The 22,050-nt window shown below is 41.4% G+C and overlaps 1 protein-coding gene across 1 annotated transcript in view; it reads left to right on the top strand.

Moving 5' to 3' along the window:
* Positions 1 to 22,050, top strand: part of RBPMS (RNA binding protein, mRNA processing factor) — a 229,292-nt gene that overhangs the window by 152,173 nt on the left and 55,069 nt on the right. Inside the window, 3 exon segments of the mRNA XM_040418043.1 lie at positions 15,161 to 15,181; positions 15,184 to 15,233; positions 15,235 to 15,291. Of these exon segments, the coding sequence (XP_040273977.1) occupies positions 15,161 to 15,181; positions 15,184 to 15,233; positions 15,235 to 15,291 (128 nt within the window).

Raw genomic sequence — 22,050 nt, 5'->3', positions numbered from 1 at the left:
GCCTTACAGAAGAATCGTCTTGGTTCTGAGTGTTTTGTGTGGCTCCCCACTCTACGATGGCAGAAAGAATCCGCAAGACAAAGTTGTAACTTCAACAGGGTGACAAGGGGGTTTGAACTTGACTCACATGAGGCAAAAAGCTTACGGTTACAACAGCCTTTGACAGTCAACAGGCTTAGTGGTTGCAGTCTCTCAATGAGGATTAGTGTACTGTACCCGATTATTCTGTTGCATTTAGGGGCAGCCTGGGAACTTAAAGTGGCCCTGTAAAAAAAACTAAAAGTGGCCCCGAGTCACACAAGTCCAAATTGACAGAAGGTGGGGCAACACAAATAGGCGGGGCCAATACAAGCCACAAGTAGGCAGGGACAACAGAAGTTTGCACAGCCAGCAATACTGTAGTGCGGCACAAAATACCACCCCAGCAAAACCAAATAACAGAGTGCTGCCCTATGACCTGAGGACGGTGATACAGTTGAATTCAGGAGGACACCTGTGGCTGCTGCCCAGGTGCATAAGTACCTGATGCACCTAGTATTAATTAATGCTGAGAGCATCAGATCATTATGTACCAGGTCAACGGCTGTGTGGAGGGCTCGGACAGTCCCCTCTGCATCAGCCCCCTGGGAAATTTCCCTGGAGACTACATGGCCAGTCCTCCACTGCTTGCATCTGTCCTTTAAGTGAAAACAGACAAATATAACATTGTCCCTTTAAGAAGGAACAACTCTCTCTCTCTCCCTGTAGCTTCCTGGGTGGTAACACTCTTGCTCCTCTTCTCAGAGTGGCAGCAATCACAGTATATTACAATACAGTATATCCCTTTCTTTAGTGAGGTGCCTAAGGCATATGACTCTCCCATAGTGTCAGCACACAATCACTGTCTGCCTATTACTTCATCACTACTCAATCCTGCCATGGCATTTATACTTACAGGGTATCTAATCTACATATATTTGCCATTCTCTTGATGTCATCTCATGGTGGCTTAAGAGCACAGTACATGGTAAAACACCTCTCACAACATAGTGTATCATCATGAGTGTAAGTAACATGGCACACTTAAAGGACATCTATCAGAAGATTTGTACCTATGAAACTGGCTGACCTGTTACGTGTGCGCTTGGCAGCTGAAGGCATCTGTGTTGGTCCCATGTTCATATGTGCTCACATTGCTGAAAAAAAATTATGTTTTATTATATACAAATGAACTTCTAGGAGCAACAAGGGAGTAACCGTTACTCCTAGAGTGCTAATTTTCTTTGCAATTTGCATGCACTTTCCATTTTAAATGACAGGGCCAGGCAGTGAAAATGTCATTGCACCTGGTCCTGTCAATCAGGGAGCAGCAGAGGGATCAGCAGTTGCAGAGAGAGCAGAGCCTCTCGGTGTAAAGGCAACACCCCCGTTGCTCCTAGAGGCTCATTTGCATACATTAAAACATAATTTTTGTCAGCAATGCTTGCACATATGAACATGGGACCAACACAGATGCCTTCAGCTGCCAAGTGCACATGTAACTACTCAGCCTATTTCATAGATACAATTCTGCTGACAGATGCCCTTTAAGTGTTGGGAGATACAGTTGCAAGAAAAAGTATGTGAACCCTTTGTAATGATATGGATTTCTGCACAAATTGGTCATAAAATGTAATCTGATCTTCATCTAAGTCATAACAATAGACAATCACAGTCCTGCTTAAAACTAATAACACACAAAGAATTAAATGTTACCATGTTTTTATTGAAACACACCATGTAAACATTCACAGTGCAGGTGGAAAAAGTATGTGAACCCTTGGATTTAATAACTGGTTGAACCTCCTTTGGCAGCAATAACTTCAACCAAACGTTTCCTGTAGTTGCAGATCAGACGTGCACAACGGTCAGGAGTAATTCTGACCATTCCTCTTTACAGAACTGTTTCAGTTTCAGCAATATTCTTGGGATGTCTGGTGTGAATCGCTTTCTTGAGGTCATGCCACGGCATCTCAATCCGGTTGAGGTCAGGACTCTGACTGGGCCACTCCAGAAGGCGTATTTTCTTCTGTTTAAGCCATTCTGTTGTTGATTTACTTCTATGCTTTGGGTCGTTGTCCTGTTGCAACACCCATCTTCTGTTGAGCTTCAGCTGGTGGACAGATGGCCTTAAGTTCTCCTGCAAAATGTCTTGATAAACTTGGGAATTCATTTTTCCTTCGATGATAGCAATCCGTTCAGGCCCTGATGCAGCAAAGCAGCCCCAAACCATGATGCCCCCACCACCATACTTCACAGTTGGGATGAGGTTTTGATGTTGGTGTGCTGTGCCTCTTTCTCCACACATAGTGTTTCTTCTAAACAACTCAACTTTGGTTTCATCTGTCCACAGAATATTTTGCCAGTACTGCTGTGGAACATCCAGGTGCTCTTGTGCAAACTGCAAACATGCAGCAATATTTTTTTTTGGACAGCAGTGGCTTCCTGTGTGGTATCCTACCATGGAATACATTGTTGTTTAGTGTCTTACGTATCGTAGATTCGCTAACAGGGATGTTAGCATATGCCAGAGACTTTTGTAAGTCTTTAGCTGACACTCTAGGATTCTTCTTAACCTCATTGAGCAGTCTGCGCTGTGATCTTGCAGCCATCTTTACAGGATGGCCACTCCTAGGTAGAGTAGCAGCAGTGCTGAACTTTCTCCATTTATAGACAATTTGTCTTACCGTGGACTGATGAACAGCGAGGCTTTTGGAGATACTTTTATAACCCTTTCCAGCTTTATGCAAGTCAACAATTCTTAATCGTAGGTCTTCTGAGAGCTCTTTTGTGCGAGGCATCATTCACATCAGGCAATGCTTATTGTGAAAAGCAAAGCCAGAACTGGTGTGTGTTTTTTATAGGGCAGGGCAGCTGTAACCAACGCCTCCAATCTCACATCATTGATTTCGACTCCAGTTGGCTGACACCTCACTCAATTAGCTCTTGGAGATGTCATTAGTCTAGGGGTTCACATACTTTTTCCACCTGCACTGTGAATGTTTACATGGTGTGTTCAATAAAAAACATGGTAACATTTAATTATTTGTGTGTTATTAGTTTAAGCAGACTGTGATTGTCTATTGTTGTGACTTAGATGAAGATCAGATCACATTTTATGACCAATTTGTGCAGAAATTCCATATCATTCCAAAGGGTTCACATACTTTTTCTTGCAACTGTATAATGATATGCATAAACATGACATAATAACAGTGCTGGCATGTTTTAGCAACAGTCACATTAGCGGTGAACTAAGTGCTATTGCCACCACAACAGGATCAAATGATATCCCATAGAAACAGTTACTATAAAAGATACAGTTTTATTTGTAAAAGGCTGATTTCCAAGCCTCTTACCTACAGATCATTGTCTGGTTTGACTAATATTTCTAGTCATGCTTTAAAGGGAAACTGTCAGCATAAAATGCTAATTTTATGTGCAGGTAGCATGTTATAGAGCAGGAGGAGCTGAGCAGATTGATATATAGTTTTATGGAAAAGATTCAGTATAACTTGTATTTCATTCATTTATATCTCTGCTCATTCTGAGCTTTGAAGTCTAGGAGGTGGTCCTATCAGTGTATACACAGTCATAGAGGGCATGCTGTCAATCACTGATAGGGCCGTTTCCTTGACTTCAAAGCTCAAAATGAGCAGATATATAAATGGATAAAATACAAGTTTTATAGAATCTTTTCCAATAAAACTATATATCAATCTGCTCACCCCCTTCTGCTCCACAACATGCTGCCTTCAGCTCAGACACAATGTACTATATGACAGGTTCCCTTTAAGTTTCTGTAATAGGTCAAACATTGACTCACAAGGTAACTACCAATAGGTGACACCAGATAGACTGTTTTCTGTTATCCGGCGGAGAGCTAATATGTGAGCTTTTTTTAACATTCTGGTAAAATTGTATATTTTAGAGTAAAACTGGTTTGTTATATTAAGGAAAGAAGAATTACCTTGTCTCATTTGCTCTTCATAAGTAAAGTCCGCCTTATTCATTATTTATGATCATTGAAGATACTAAGGTCTCTTTCCAAAGATATATACGGTAATTTCCTTTTCATGCGTTCCTGTAAGATTCTGTGTTCTTGAGATAAGTGATCTTGTCTTTTCTCTCCTCTCAAATGTAACTAATGACTCAGCTCAAAAGCATCTGTTTAAACTAAACTGGAAATGAACCTTAAATACACTTTGGTATGTGTAATGCTTTTAAAAGCTATGAGAGCCGTAAATTGTCAATTTTAGGCAGTAGATGACAGTTGACTTTGATATCATTCATCTTCCTTTCCTGTGTATAATTAGAACAAGACGTTTTCCATATTGTCCCCTATAAGTGTTTCTGTTTGAATTTTCAGTGTTACAGAACATCTAATTTTCATCTCAGCACTAATGATTTTTTATATCAAGAAACTCGTGGGTATTTTATGCAAGTTTATTCCCTCATATTCTATTTGATTTCATCAAATTTCCAGAAACCTAATTGTTAACTAATTCCAAAAGATTGATTATCTTCTACATTGATTATCTTCTACACAAGGGATATTCTGGTTAGAAAAAGATATGCTCTGTTTAATTGAAGCAGTAGTAGTGGTGGCGGTGCTGGATTCCAACCCCCACCAATCAGTTATTCCCTATCCAGTGTATAAGGGATAACTTGTTCTAAGGTATACAACTGTTTGCACTATTACTTCCAGATGGCTCAATTTATATCCTGAAATAACTACATAATTAAAAAAAAAATAGTTTTAAAATAAATCCGTGCATTACTGTTGAAATTACATGAAAGTTTTAAAGAATTCATTAGTTTGATGCCTGCAAATTAGCTCAAAAGAAAGCTGAGCCTCTGCCATCAGATGTAAGGTAGCTATCCTATAAATCAATGCTTGACCTTTTAAACAGGCCTTGAGACATGACTTAGGCACTAGCTTACCTATAACCCTCATCTGCAGACAGCTCTTTCGGGGTGACTGCCCCTCATCAGAGCAGAGAACTGGCATAACTTAGTGAGAGGCCTTCTTCAGGATGAGGTGGTACTATTCTCATTATTGCGAGCACCTAGTAGGCATATGGAGTATTATAGGCCAGGCAACGCTTGGAAAAACTTTTGCAAATTAGCTCTCTTTCTCTTTGTTTGATGTAGCTACCATTGAATAAAACTAACTAGGGGCTTTTTGCGCAAGTGCTGTTACTCCATTGGCCTCGCTACTTTCCCAAAAAGGTAGGGGGTGGGGCCGGGCCACATTTATCATCTTCTATGCCAGTTTTCTTGCGTAGAAGAAGACCGAAATCTATGCTAACCCCTAGCGCATGGACTGCTGTGCCAAATTTATGACTTGGAGTACGCCTTGTCATAAATCAAGCACAACATTCGTCAGCGCATGTGGTTGGTTATCATAGCTCGGTGTACACCGTCAGGTTATGATAAATCTGCTAAAATTTTATTAGCACATCAATATTAGTAAATAAGAAGTTTGAGAACAGTAGCCAAGTTTTGGTCAGTGTTTGTTTCACACAGTGATATTGATAGTAGCATTTGTCTGTTTTGTTGCATTGGACATTTATACCATATCAGTTAGCATTTATTGATTACCGCTGCAGAAACAGGCGTTGACATGCCATTTGTCAGTATTATCAGTATGTATAGTATGTTAACTAGTCATAATTTCAAGAGATAATCAATATGGCTGAACTTACGATACCATGGCTGCTACAACTGAATAGAAAACATCAGTATATAGCTGTTTTTATGTTTTAGGTGCAAATATAATTAGCTATAACTAAGCCGGGCAGCCTTGCCAATCTACACTGAACAAAAATATAAACGCAACACTTTCGGCTTTGCTCCCATTTTGCATGAGCTGAACTCAAAGATCTGAAACATTTTCTACCTACACAAAAGACCCATTACTCTCAAATATTGTTCACAAATCTGTCTAAATCTGTGTTAGTGAGCACTTTTGCTTTGCCGAGATAATCCATCCCACCTCACAGGTGTGAAATATCAAAGTGCTGATTAGACAGCATGAATATTGCACAGGTGTGCCTTAGACTGCCCACAATAAAAGACCACTCTGAAATGTGCAGTTTGATCACACAGCACAATGCCACAGATGTCGCAACATTTGAGGGAGCGTAAAATTGGCATGCTGACTGCAGGAATGTCTACCAGAGCTGTTGCCCGTGCAATGAATGTTCATTTCTCTACCATAAGCCGTCTCCAAAGGCATTTCAGAGAATTTGGCAGTACATCCAACTGGCCTCACAACCGCAGACCACATGTAACCACACCAGCCCAGGACCTCCACATCCAGCATGTTCACCTCCATGATCGTCTGAGACCAGCCACCCGGACATCTGCAGCAACAATCGGTTTTCATAACCAAAGAATTTCTACACAAACTGTCAGAAACCGTCTCAGGTAAGCTCATCTGCATGCTCATCGCCCTCATCGGGGTCTGGACGTGATTGCAGTTCGTCGTCATAACCGACTTGAGTGGGCAAATGCTCACATTCAATGGCGTCTGGCACGTTGGAGAGGCGTTCTGTTCACGGATGAGTCACGGTTTTCAATGTTCAGGGCAGATGGCGGACATTGTGTGTGGCGTCATGTGGGTGAGCGTTTTGCTGCTGACGTCAACATTGTGGTTCGAATGGCCCATGGTGGCGGTGGGGTTATGGTATGGGCAGGCGTATGTTATGGACAACGAACACAGGTGCATTTTATTGATGGCCTTTTGAATGCACAGAGATACCGTGACAAGATCCTGAGGCCTATTGTTGTGCCATCCATCTACGACCATCACCTTATGTTGCATCATGATAATGCACAGACCCATATTGCAAGGATCTGTACACAATTCCTGAAAGCTGAAAATATCCCAGTTCTTGCATGGCCAGCATACTCACCAGACATGTCACCCATTGAGCATGTTTGGGATGCTCTGGATCTGCATATACGACAACGTGTTCCAGTTCCTGCCAATATTCTGCAAATTCGCACAGCTATTGAAGAGAAGTGGACCAACATTTCACAGGCCACAATACACAACCTGATCAACTCTATGCGATGGAGATGTGTTGCACTGCGTGAGGAAAATGGTGGCCCCCCCCCAGTAAGGCAAAACTGTGCACATTTCAGAGTGGTCTTTTATTGTGGGAAGTCTAAGGCACACCTGTGCAATATTCATGCTGTCTAATCAGCACCTTGATATGCCACGCCTGTGAGGTGGGATGGATTATCTCGGCAAAGGAGAAGTGCTCACTAACACAGATTTAGACAGATTTGTGAACAATATTTGAGAGTAATGGGTCCCTTGTGTATGTAGAAAATGTTTCAGATCTTTGAGTTCAGCTAATGCAAAATGGGAGCAAAACCGAAAGTGTTGCGTTTATATTTTTGTTCAGTGTATATCAGCATTATTCTCAAACACTGAGGGTAGAATTCACAAGTCATATTCAACCTTGGAGAGCCTGCAGGTGTGTTAATATAAAAGGTGCAAAGGTTGCCCATGTGTCTTAGTCTACTCAAGTACCCATCCATGCTGGACACCAATAAGCCACTCCGCCTTAGCTAAGGTATTGAGGTACAGGGATAAGTCTGCTAACTGAATCGGGTAATGGAAAGCCTGTCTATAACTTTTACTAAAGTGGACACTGCAACTATAAATGGCATATTATTCAGTAGCTGGCGGTGCTCGGTTCTAGATGTTACCACATGGCTCAGGAGCTTCATATTGTCTCGGAAAATTATTTGGAGCGTAATAGTCTTTGCAACAAACAGCAGATATATTTTGTGATGTACCATAAGCTAGAATACAGGCTACCAAGGTCTGTCTGGATTTGTAAAGTAATATGTAGATCGTTTTTACTGCTATTATCAATGTTTTACAGATGTTTATGTTACATGTCATTAACTGCAGTAATATTTGTCCATGATGTGATGGCAGTCGCAGGTGTAATATATTAACATCCCTCAGGAGACAAATGTGTTCTTGATTTGTTAGAACTGCTTTGCTCCTAGAATCCTATGTCATTTAAATGCCTTAATATCTGAAAATGTTGCTAGCCACAGGAAACCAAACTTCCAGGAAGTAATCTGTTTATTTTTCCTTTTCGCCTTTATACTGACTTGGGAATATGGTCTCCAGAGAGTACTGGGAACATACTCAACATTAAGTACAAAATCTGGGAACTGAAGCAATGGCCTGTGGGTATACATATGTCCTCATGTTTATTTCTCAGACTGTGGAAAAATAGGCCTGAGAAACTCGGAGTACGGTGCCAGGCAACACAGTGTGTGAGAATTACACATCTTCAATGATTGTGACTTTGGCCCACTAGCATTAAAGCGTGACAAAACACATCTGTATAAGGACAGAATAGCTGCTGACACTTTTTTCATTAGCTCAGATCAGACCACCAATTCTTGTCAGACCTCAAATAACACCCCAAAATCAGACTCTCGTTATTCATCAGACCTCAGATCAGACCCCCAAACTCCAACAAACCTCTGATCAGATCCCCAATATTCTTCAGACCTTAGATCAGGACCCCTATGAAACTACAAAAATCCTTCAAAACCTCAAATCAGACCCCCAAGATCCTTCAGCCCTCAGATCAGACCACCATCAGACCACCAAGATCCTTAAGACTTCAGAGCAGACCCCCATCAGATGTCCAAGATCCATCAGACCCCCCAAACAGACCTCCATGCTCCATCAGACCTAAATTCAGACATAAAACAATAAATTAACTTACCCTTTCTGCTCCAGATAGCAGTGCCACTCTGCAGATCTGGAGGTCTCTCCTGCACTCACTGGTCCCTGGTCTTCTTCCAACTGACACTGCACTATGACCTGACGTCACACAGCATCAGGTAATAGTGTGTGCCTACATGCACGTGACATGTTCTGACACTGTAGACCGTCTGGGCACATGCAGTGCGGCACCTGGAAGAAGACTACGGAACATTCAGTACAGCCAGCAATGGCAGTGCTACATTGACCAAAAGTGTCATATAGATTTGGGATTTCAAATTGACTCTCAAGACTACTTTCATAGGTCTTCATTGTAGTCGGGGCTACAAAAATGTTTTGTCACATAGAAATGTATTTTGTTTCTTTTATTCTGTGGCGATGAGACCGAAGAGATCCTTCCTTTCTATCTTGTTTCTTAAGCACAGAAACCCCCAAAAGGAATTTATTGTACAGAATGAGGTACACAGCATTCGATATAGAACATATGCATGTCCCAGAAACCTTGTAGTCTTGCTGCATGTTGGAGATTCGGTCTGTGGTCATTACATAACAGGTTTTGCATCTCCATACGTTTCAGAGAGAGGTTCCTTTTGTGCGTCAGAGGGCAATGAACTCCTCATCAGCACATTTCTCAGATTTGAAGGTTAACAGCCACATAGCAGGGGAGAGTCTGGGAAAATGATTTTCAGTCATCCTTGTGTAGGACATGATATAACTTTTTTACAGTTTTCCTTAGTGCCTCTAGCTGTGGGTTGTACAGTAGGTCACTACCAGAGGAACATAATTATTCTCTTCTTTTTCCTGCATTGGAGAAGTTGATTTCTGGGTATCCTGATGGCTCTAGCGATTTGATAATCAGTTAAAGCTGAATAGTAGCCCTGATGTAAAAATGTCATTTTAGGATGGTTAAGTGTCCATACATCAGGGCCGTCTTTAATATTGATTGGACCCTGGGCAAAAATTTACTTGGGCCCCCTGGATCCCGCCTTCCCACACCTTAGCAGGCAATCACGCCCTCCACCACAACACACACACAAAAAATCCACACATCTGGTAGAGTACAGTGAATGACTGTAAATGCTTCCAGTTCTGAAGACTCCAGCGGCTCAGGATCAGTGCCCTGGGCTGGAAGTGGGCACTGGTCTGCAGGAAGGAGACCAGGGCTCGGCTTACCCTAGTGTTACAGTGCACCCCAGCACCCCACATTATGCAGTATAGCACCCTATAGTGTACAGCAACCCACAGTATGCAGTATAGCACCCTATAGTATACAGCACCACACAGTATGCAGTATAGCACCCCACACTATACAGTACCCCCACAGTATATAGTAGAGCAGTATAGCAGCCCACAGTATACAGCACCCCACAGTATACAGTAGAGCAGTATAGCACCTCACCGTATACAGCACCCCAAACTATACACGATACAGCACCCCACACTATACAGTACAGCAGTATAGCACTCCACACTATACAGCACCCACAGTATACAGCCCCCCACAGTATATAGGCCCCCCCACAGTATACAGGCTCCCACACAGTATACAGGCTCCCACACAGTATACAGGCTCCCACACAGTATACAGGCTCCCACACAGTATACAGCCCCCCCACACAGTATACAGCTCCTCACACAGTATACAGGCCCCCACATTGTATACAGGCCCCCACACAGTATACAGCCCCCCACACAGTATACAGCCCCCCACACAGTATACAGGCCCCCACACAGTATACAGCCCCCCACACAGTATACAGGCCCCCTACACAGTATACAGCCCCCCCACAGTATACAGCCCCCCCCACAGTATACAGCCCCCCCCACAGTATACAGGCCCCCCACAGTATACAGGCCCCCCACACAGTATACAGCCCCCCCACAGTATACAGCCCCCCCCCCCCACAGTATACAGGCACCCACAGTATACAGGCCCCCACACTATACAGCACCCCACTATACAGTAGTTTACAGTATATTAGTATAACAGGCCCTGTTCACCTTTTTCTGATGTAATCTTGACAAAAAAAAAGCCAAACTTCTCCTGCAACACTCCTGATAGGACCTGTGATGACCTCATAGCCATGTGACCAGTAATATTGACTAGGTTACTGGTCACATGGTGATGATGTCATCTAAGGTCCTAGATCACACTCACAGCTCTCTCAGATACAGTTCGCTGGCTGGACTCAGTGCCGGCAGGCATTGCATAGTATGGCAGCACCCCCTGTGTAGCTGACAGCCTGACACCCGGGGCAGTGGCTAGCAGGGCTCAACAGGCAGCTGCCTTGGGCCCCCCCAGGAGCAACTGGGCCCGGGGCAGCTGCCCCTTTTGCCCCTTGGTAAAGACGGCCCTGCCATACCTGTTTGTTGGGCTGGAACAGATGCAATTATATCTGATGGCCTGATTGTACTGTACATAATAGACATTGTAATGTGTTTGGGATGGAAACTGTCCCATCTGAGGTATGTAGACTAATTCGGTAGTGTTGAGCGAATCGAAGTTCACAAAAATTTCAGGAAAAATTTGATTCGCAGCGAAGCCGAATTTCCTCATGCTTTCCCTGATAATATGGTAAAAATTAAAACGCCGCCGCACGAAGAGGCCGCCGTGGCCATCTTGCTTCAAGATCCCACGCGAAATATTGTGCGCAGTGATGTATGTCGTCACCACGCTGCCCAACATGATGATGTCATTACGTACTGCGTGAGATTTCGCGCTGAATCTTCATGCAAGATGGCCGCGGCGGCCTCTTCGCTATCAAATGGATGAGGCAAGTATGATTTAATGTCTGGCAGCTGAAGACATCTGTGTTGGTCCCATGCTCATATGTGCCCTCATTACTGAGGAAAATGATGTTTTAGTCAATACGAATGAGCCTCTAGAGCAACAGAGGACTTGCCATTACTCTAGAGGTGCTGCAGAAAGAGCAGAGCCTCTAGGTGTATTGGCACCACCCCCATTGCTCCTAGAGGCTCATTTGCAAATAATAAAACATAATTTTTCTCTGCAATGTGGGAGCATATGAACATGGGACCAACAGAGATGCCTTCAGCTGCCAAGCGCACACGTAAACAGGTCAGCCAGTTTCATAGGTTCAAATCCGATCTCAGATGCCCTTTTAAAGTGATTGGTAGGTGACAGCAATGAAATGAATGCCTGCCATCTAATATAGATGAAGGATGGTGGGATGTATTGTCTTGTGCACTAAGAGAGCCTATTCTGCCTCAATATATGCTGTGCCGTTTTGTCTTATCTTGCTAATATCAGCTGAATGTCTATGTACAGTACAGACCAAAAGTTTGGACACACCTTCTCATTCAAAGAGTTTTCTTTATTTTTCATGACTATGAAGGCATCAAAACTATGAATTAACACATGTGGAATTATATACATAACAAACAAGTGTGAAACAACTGAAAATATGTCATATTCTAGGTTCTTCAAAGTAGCCACCTTTTGCTTTGATTACTGCTTTGCACACTCTTGGCATTCTCTTGATGAGCTTCAAGAGGTAGTCCCCTGAAATGGTCTTCCAACAGTCTTGAAGGAGTTCCCAGAGATGCTTAGCACTTGTTGGCCCTTTTGCCCTCACTCTGCGGTCCTGCTCACCCCAAACCATCTCGATTGGGTTCAGGTCCGGTGACTGTGGAGCCAGGTCATCTGGCGCAGCACCCCATCACTCTCCTTCATGGTCAAATAGCCCTTACTTTCAAAGTTTTTTCCCAATTTTTCGGGCTGACCTGACTGACCTTCATTTCTTAAAGTAATGATGGCCACTCGTTTTTTCTTTACTTAGCTGCTTTTTTTCTTGCCATAATACAAATTCTAACAGGTCTATTCAGTAGGACTATCAGCTGTGTATCCACCTGACTTCTCCTCAACGCAACTGATGGTCCCAACCCCATTTATAAGGCAAGAAATCCCACTTATTAAACCTGACAGGGCACACCTGTGAAGTGAAAACCATTTCAGGGGACTACCTCTTGAAGCTCATCAAGTGAATGCCAAGAGTGTGCAAAGCAGTAATCAAAGCAAAATGTGGCTACTTTGAAGAACTAGAATATGACATATTTTCAGTTGTTTCACACTTGTTTGTTATATATATAATTCCACATGTGTTAATTCTTAGTTTTGATGCCTTCAGTGTGAATCTACAATTTTCATAGTCATGAAAAATAAAGAAAACTCTTTGAATGAGGTGGTGTGTCCAAACTTTGGTCTGTACTGTATGTCTGTAGAATGTACCTTACATAGAGGTTCACCCAGATGCCATGTCAATTTTGGTACTTCCAGCATTTCAAAATATTGCATCATTGCTAAGTAGGAAACTTGAATTAAAGTAGTACATTAAGATGTTTCCAAGCTCTGAGTCAACAACATAGAGTTTAGCCTAAAAAAAAAAATCTCAACAGAATTTATTGGAATTAACAAGCAACATCCATTCCCAGGGATGAATACCAAATGTAACAATTAATTAGCAGCTATCTAGGGCATTGCACATTTCATTACTTTGTTCTGCAGCCAGCATCTGATACAACGATACAAAAGTCCAGCCAAAACGAGGTAGTAACAGAGTTTAAATGCGAGAATAAAATGAAATAAAAATTGTACCAAATATCTTTTTCCATGTGCGACATGGATAATCACAGTTCATCCTTGTTTTTTTCCATTTTGCTGTTGTATGACATTCAAGATCAGGGCAGGCAATTATTGGTAAGGAACCTGTTGCTTCTCAATAACTGCTTGCTCGTCGGTGGAGGAAAGGGCTATATTCACATGCATGGGGACAAGCGATGGCTACTGCCATTGCTCGTCCTCATACAGATTCATTGTTGTTTACACAGCACTAACTGTGGCCCAGAAACGATGATTTAGGCGTCTGCATAAACAATTAATTCACCCGATGAACGGGTGTTTGCTTGTATCATCAGGTGATCGGCAGCACCTTTTATGTCGGCGAATTATCATGAACATGTGTTTTGTTCAAATGTCCGATTAATAGTCCTATGTAAATTCATCTTAGTTGTTGCCTTAGTTGTTGACATCTCTGGCAGTGGCATATCTCTGGCAGCGGCATGTTGAGCTTCAGCTGCCCGATCCTTCTTTCCACATGAAATATACCATCAGGGGTGGAACTGATCATCTAATTTGTGTATATGCCCTAAGGCTTGTGTATAGTAGCAATCATTATGATTATCTGATGGATATTCCATTAGTATATATACTAAATATTGTAAAATTTCAGACAAGGAACATTTCCCACTCTTGACGATGATCATTTATGTGTATGCACACTCTGCTTTCATCAGCGATAAATAATTTTATCATTACTTTAATCTCTGGGAAGTGAACAAATTATAATGAATATTATTACGTGCAGACAGAGCCTTCTTTCTTAATGGCTTAGGAAAGCATGCGCATATTAAGGGTTTCTAAAGGATTTCTAGTTGATGGTCTATCCAGAATGAGAGCACTAGCGCCGTCCTACTGCTAATCAGTGGTGAACATCAATAGGCCATCTATTGAGCACAAGTAAATGTTTAATAATTATAAATTAGGAAATAACATATTTGTCCTATTATTTCAAGGTCACATACATACAGTAGGTCCATAACCAACCACTCGTCGTTTTATATAGCCAACACACATGCAAAGTCAGCAGAAAAAAAGACCATCTCCATATACTACAAGCACTGCTAAGGACCCATGGCCTAATGTTTCATGATTAGGTTCTGATATATACTGATACATCTATATAGTTATGGATGTTATACTTAGATTTATTTTGAGCAATAGACTTAATGTAGTTAGGGCTAAAGTCATGAATGAACGCCAAGCCTGGTTCACATTCGTTGAGTCTAATACTCACTGGTTTAGTCCTCTTCTTGTAGTCCATTCCGCTGCACATACCTAGCTTCTCTTCATTTCACTTTCAGCACTGTGTGCTAGATAACTATCCAGACTATCCAGTGTCTGATTTTACTAATTGTTTTATGTAACCAATCACCATGTTTGTTCAAGGGTTTATTATATTGTTTTTTTTGTACCATTTATACTTTTGCATCATCAGCTGTTAACATCATTGTGTGTCTACTAGAACGTGATTTTATGGTACCTGCTCTGTTTATTCTAGGAATACCTAACTGTAAAAGCAGAAATATAACCTTTGTTTGCTTCTTTAGATAATTTATATCCCTAATAACTGTATACGTAGTGTATGGTATTGAAAACTTTTCCTTATGGGGCCCACTTTAACTCTTACGTATAAAAGGTACAAAGCTAAAACATACCAGTCGTAACCAGCAGTTCTCACTATGGTCCTCCGACATTGTTATTACTAACCTAGTGTCCTTATTCTTTTCTTACAGATGAACTCACAGTGCCTGCACTTTACCGGGTAGCCCTGAAGTGTGGGCGCCGTATCCCCTCTACCCAGCGGAAACTAGCACCTGCTCTACCTCCTACTGCTTTTACCTATCCCGCTTCACTGCATGCCCAGGTAATTGATACCAATCAGCCACGTCCTCACTCTGTATCCCACCTGCCCTTTCCTGGTACCACGGTGCACTCCACACACTAACCACTGTTCTACCAGCTAACTGGCTCACTACAAGGAGGCCAATGATGCTCCTGACTCTCTTCGTGTGGCGGGAACCCAACACCTCTGATTTGTAATCTAGAATTAATACCATATCACACCATCACTGAACTGATCTGAGTTCTTCTCTACAGTTTAACATGGAATTCATCTCTAAGTGGTAGTCATTTGTTCAATGGCAATCTAACATGAAATCTTTCAGCATGATTGAAGCGACCATGCCAGATTTGAACAATGTATCATGTATTAAATGCTGTAACTTAAAGGGGATGATTGCTGCTTGTAATGCAGCTCTACCTTGGATCAATAATCGACCGGTGTAAAAGAGCTTTAAAAGGGTTGTCCAGGCTACAAGTATTGATGACCTATCCTCATGATAGGTCATCGGTGTTAGATGGCTTCTTCTCCCATTCACTTGAATAGGATGAACGGTTTGTAATGACACCGCGCCACTGCCGCCAAAGTACACAGCATGCAGGTAATCATTGAAAAAGATGCAGTGCTTTCATGAGCGCCACTGCTTCTTCAAACAGCTGATCAGCAGGGATGGCGCCATCTGATGCTGATGACCTATCCTGAGAGTTTCTTTCCTGATAATCGCCAGATTCTGGATATGGTGTATACCTGCATTTACGTCCAACAATCATCCTTTCTGTACGGGAACAAATGATCACTACTGGGATCAGTTGTCCCTATACAGATTCATTGTTTACTGGCGGCTCATCCCTGTTTACACAGGATGATCTGCTGCCGACAAACAATTAGTTTATGTCACATAAAAAGATATGATCACCAGATAAGCAAGCTTTTGCACATTTGTTGGGTAATGAGCAGCATCATTGAGAAATTAACAGGATAATTGCCTGATCCTCATCTCGTGTGAAAGGATCGTTAAAGTGCCAATAGGTATTAGAAGTTTGACCTGGTGTACATGGCGATGTCCTCTGGCCCTTTTACATGGGTCAATGCACAGGCAAGTATCGTGCAAACCCTTCCAATAATTGCACCAATCCTTGGCCCATGTAAAAGGGATTGATAGCAGCCCATGTGCTGCTGTGTGGTGCTTCTGTACGAGATATCGCTATAACACAGTGCTCCTAGGGGAAATGACCTCCTTAATATAACATCCTGAGAAGCATAACACTTTTTTAAGGAGTTTGACAGAAAGAATTCCACATACTACAGCTCCGTACTACTTAAAGAGGGAATTTACTAAGACTAGCATTTCATATTGTGGCCTTTATCCAAATTACAATGTGCCAAATATTTAGCTATATATGTCTTCTATATAGTCATTGGGGGAGATTTATCAAACTGGTGTAAAGGAAAACTGGCTTAGCTGCCCATAGCAACCAATCAGATTCCTCCTTTCATTTTCCAAGGGAGCTGTGAAAAATGAAAGGTGGAATCTGATTGGTTGCTATGGGCAATTAAGCCAGTTCTACTTTACACCAGTTTTATAAATCCCCCCCATTGTTCGTTCTCTTTCCGTGTTGTGCCAGAGTTTAATGGAATAACAAATCATTGACACATCCTTTAATGCACAACCTCTGACAGATTGTGACTGTTTGAAGCTTAACCTGGTAATTGGTATAATGAAATCACGATCAGTCCAACACATCATTGACTATTACCCATCCACAAAAAGAAAATATATACATTTTTGGAAATACAAATCAATGAGGCAAGGCTGGGCCAAGATCCAAAAAACGCATAACATTTGGTAAACTTGAAAGAATGCATAATCTTAACCTATACAGTGTGTCATGCTGTCAAAGCTTCATTATGTAGACGATGAGATATTGTATAAATGGACATATGGGCTGATTTAGAAATGCACAGTCTGCCTTCTCTGGGGCGTGCCATCTAGTTTAAATGTTATATGTAATTGAATAGCTCAGAATGGAAACAAGATGATTGCAGATCCCTGTTGGCTTAGCACAAGATATAGAAAATGATTTCAACATATGAGCAAAGCCAATTTTGTAACCTTAACTGCCATCTTTAGTTTAATACTTTGCTCCGATATATAAGTCTACATAATAGGCCTGAGCTGCCTTCACATATTTGGTGAAGTATATAGCTCATAAGCTAATCAGTGACTCCCCCACATTAGTGGGAATTATTATTACAGGGAGGAAAGCATTACACTGGGGTGTTCAGTGTCCCCTCGACTGTATAACCTTTGACTGCATGACAAATGGTGTTACTGCTGGGGTTGGCAGCTGGCCATTAAATTACATAGTGTCTTTCCTAAAGCAAGCCATTGTGTCAGGGTATATTGTACATTTCATTTCCTGGTCATGTTTTATATTTCTCCACTTACTTAAATGGTTAGTATGACATTTATTTGGGAAACCAATGTTTTTATGCAGCACAGGCAATGTGATTGCTAAAATTCTGATCCATAATTAGTAAATATTCAGTATGTGATCTGCAGCATGAGACTGGGGTTCCTTAGCTCCACCAGAGGAAATTACCTTCAATGCCTAACTCCTATATCATTGATTGATTCACAACCTAAGATGTAGACCCAAAGGCTAATTTCCCTGGGTTGAGTACAGCATTTCAGGGCATAGACTGGGAGCAGCTACGGTCACATAATAATACAGAGGATAAATGGGAGAGCTTCAAATCCACATTGAGTAATTGCACTAAAAAATTGTATCCCTTTCGGTAACCAGTATAAACAGCTAAAATTAAACTCCCCCTGACTTACAGCTACTGTAAAAAGAGCAATAAAAGACAAAAAGAGGGCATTTAAAAAATACAAATCTGAGGAGTCAGCTGTAGCGTTTGAAGATTACAAAGGGCTTAATAAAATCTGCAAAAAGGAGATAAAATTAGCAAAGATACAAAACGAACAGCAGGTAGCAAAAGAAAGCAAAACAAATCCCAAAAAGTTTTTTAAATATATAAATGCTAAAAAAAACCTAGGTCTGAGCAGGTAGGTTTCCTAAATAATGGTAAAGGGGGGGGGGGGGTAGTCACTGAAGATAAGGAAAAGGCAGAGTTCCTAAATAGTTTTTTTTAGCTCTGTATATACAAAAGAAGAGAAAGGAGCGGATATCTGTGGCGCCGGGGTTGTTAGTACATCCAGTGATATACTTAATTGGCTAACTGTAGATATGGTCCAAGAGAAGTTAAATAGGGTAAATGTGAACAAAACTCCGGGTGGATGGATTACACCCAAAAGTGCTTAAAGAGCTCTGTTCAGTCATTGTTGTGCCCCTGTTTATAATTTTTAACGATTCTCTAGGGACTGGTACAGTGCCAAGTGATTGGCGCAAGGCAAACGTGGTGCCCATATTCAAAAAAAGAATCAAGGTCCTCCACAGGTAATTATAGACCAACTTCTGTTGTGGGAAAAATGTTTGAAGGACTCTGAAGGGACTATATACAGGAGTATGTGACTATAAATAATATAAGTGATAACCAGCATGGGTTTACCAAGGACAGAAGTTGTCAGACTTACCTGATTTGTTTTTATGAGGAGGTGAGTAATAGCCTGGACAGAGGGGCAGCTGTGGATGTAGTGTTTCTGGATTTTGCAAAGGCTTTTAATACTGTCCCTCATAGACACTTAATAAGTAAAGTAAGGTCTATTGGCTTGGAAAGTATAGTTTGTAATTGAATTGAAAACTGGTTGAAGGACCGTGTCCAGAGAGTTGTGGTCAATGATTCCTATTCAGAATGGTCCCGGGTTATAAGTGGTGTACCCCAAGGTTCAATGCTGGGCCCTCTATTATTTAATTTATTTATTAATGATATTGGGGACGGGATTAATAGCCCCATATCTATTTTTGAAGATGACACTAAGCTGTGTAGAACTGTACGGTCTGTGGAAGATGTCCACAAACTACAAGCTGACTTGAACCCTCTGAGTAATTGGGCATCTACTTGGCAAATGAGGTTCAATGTGGACAAATGTAAAGTTATGCATCTTGGTAGTAATAATCACTGTGCTTCATATGTCCTAGGTGTTGTAACACTGGGAGAGTCACGTATAGAGAAGGATTTAGGTGTCCTTGTGGATGGTAGATTAAATTACAGCATATAATGTCAGCTGCTTCTAAGGCCACCAGGATATTGTCATGCATTAAACGAGGCATGGACTCGCAGGGCAGGATGTAATACTACCCCCTTTACAAAGCGCTGGTGCGGCCTCATCTGGAATACGCAGTCCAGTTCTGGGCACCAGTACATAGAAAGGATGCACTGCAGCTGGAAAAAGTATAGAGGAGAGCGACTAAACTGATAAGGGGCATGGAGGGTCTTAGTTATGAAGAAAGATTAAAAGAATTTAATTTATTAGTCTTGAGAAGAGCCGTCTAAGGGGGGACATGATTAACCTGTACAAGTATATAAATGGGCCATACAAAAAATACGGCGAAAAGCTGTTCCATGTAAAATGTGCTCAAAAGACAAGGGGGCACTGCCTCTGACTGAAGAAGAAAAAGTTCAGTCTCCAGAAGCTTCTTTACTGTAAGAACTGTGAATATGGTGGAATAGACTTCCTGAGGACGTGGTCACAGCAGGAACAGTGGACAGTTTCAAAAAGGGTTTAAGACAAATTCTAAAAGTAAAAAACATAAATGCTTATGAAAACGCGTAGAAATCTGAGTCTCCCTTCCTTCTGGGATTCGCATCCCTACCTATCCCTTGGTTGAACTTGATGGACGTTTGTCTTTTTTCAACCGTATTAACTATATAACCCTAGTGGCTAGAAATTGGCTCCAATGGAAGCTGTAAATGCAACTTTCTCTTGGACCTTTGGGGCCCATTATGGCTTCATAGACTGGGACCACCGAAGGATCCTCTGGGTATTTAGTAGGCCAGTCTGATCCTGGTGATCTGCATGATATATGCTGCCAGTTGCATAGTACAGTAACAACCTGTGGAAGAGTAGTTTGGCATAGAACTAAAAGACATGCCAAAGAGGCTGCAAGTAGTCCACTGTATGCACAATCTCTGTCCTGCCAAAACTATGGATTGCTGCTACATCATCATTAAAGCGGCCAAGATCCCTCCAATAGCAGATCAGTATCAGTTCAGAGCAGGACTGTGTGACTATCAATCATTCTGGTGGAAGGAATAGTTCTCTGTATAATCTACATATGCTGGATACTTACGATTTATAGGTGGTATGAAGTTTTCATGGTTAGTGAGTCACTTTCTGATATTTTAGAAAAGTAGCGTACTGTGCAAATGTTTTGGGCAGATGTGGGGAAAAAAGCTGCAAGGTAAAAATGCTTTATAAAATAGAGGTGTTAACAATATATTTTTAACAATTTGTAAAATGCTAAGCAAATTACCAAAAGCGAAATCTAAATCAAATGAGGATTTGGTGTGACCTCCCTTTGCCTTCTGAACAGCATCAATTCTTCTGGGTACACTTGCACTCAGTTTTTGAAGGAACTCGGCAGGGAGGTTGTTTCAAACATCTTCTGTGGATATAGGCTTGCTCAAATCCTTTGTCTCTTCTTGTACTGCAAGACACACTTGATGATGAGATCAAGCCTCTGTGGGGGCCTTATCATTACTTCCAGGACTCCTTTTTCTTCTTTATGCTGAAGATAGTTCTTAATGACATTGGCCGCATGTTTGGAGTTGTTGTTCTGCTGCAGAATAAATTAAAATTTCAACTATTAACACTTGAAAGCATTCTTACATGCTTTGTAGCTTTACTTAATGAACTCAATGAGGACTGTATAAATACAGTATGTATGCAGTGATCTCCCTCTAGTGGCAGCTTCAGGTAACCACTAAACTGGAGTTACTTCAGACAGGGAAAGCATTTTAAAGAGACTTTCTTATTGAAAACATGTATGCCCTATACACAGGATAGTTGAAGAATGTATAATCACTGGGCATCCTACCGCTTGGAACCCTATCGATGACGAGAACTGAAGGAACCCTCCTGTGTTAATGAAGCAGTGATGCATAGGCTTAATTCACTTCAGGGGGACTGATAGAGATAGCTGAACACTGTGCACTACTTCTGCATTCACACAGGGGTCCAGACAGGTAGCTGACAGCAATCCTATATTTATCACATATCCTGTATACTTTTTTTATGAATTCTGAATCTTGATCCACCAGGACGTCAAACTAAAAGAATTTTACTGGATACCACCACACAAAAAATCTGTTTAGATTAGGCATCTTCGGAAAATAAGAACGCTCCTGCTTTCTTATCAGAGTAATTACAGAATCCCTAAACTAACGTACTACAGTGTTTCGTAATCTTGTCATAATTTAAGATGTTTTCAGATGCACTTGTGATATTTGAATACAGGATCTGCCATGTTTGTACTGATTTATAAAGGAGCCAAGGTGGAGTACATTTGTCTTCTAACATTTTTGTAACTAAGAAAACATGTTAGATGAATAGAATTCCAGAAGTATTGACTCTTCTGAACTGCCCCAGGAAGCTCATCTGTGTATAGTACATGTTATATAAAATACCTTATTTCTGAGATCAGATTAGCAATACTTTGTGTTTGGCAATATTTTACTGATATCATTTATTAACCCTTTAGAACCTTTTATTTTATGAACGTTCCTTAAAGGGGTTTTCCCATGTTTTCAAGTATGCTTAAATCTGTTGTTTATGCCACCACCGGCAACTTACCCAATACATGTTATTAGCGATTCCTC

The sequence above is a fragment of the Bufo bufo genome, chromosome 2 (assembly GCF_905171765.1).
Source record: "Bufo bufo chromosome 2, aBufBuf1.1, whole genome shotgun sequence".
Classification (NCBI taxonomy): domain Eukaryota; kingdom Metazoa; phylum Chordata; class Amphibia; order Anura; family Bufonidae; genus Bufo; species Bufo bufo.
The sequence above is the reverse complement of the archived record's forward strand: the minus strand, read 5'-3'. Positions and strand labels throughout refer to the sequence as shown.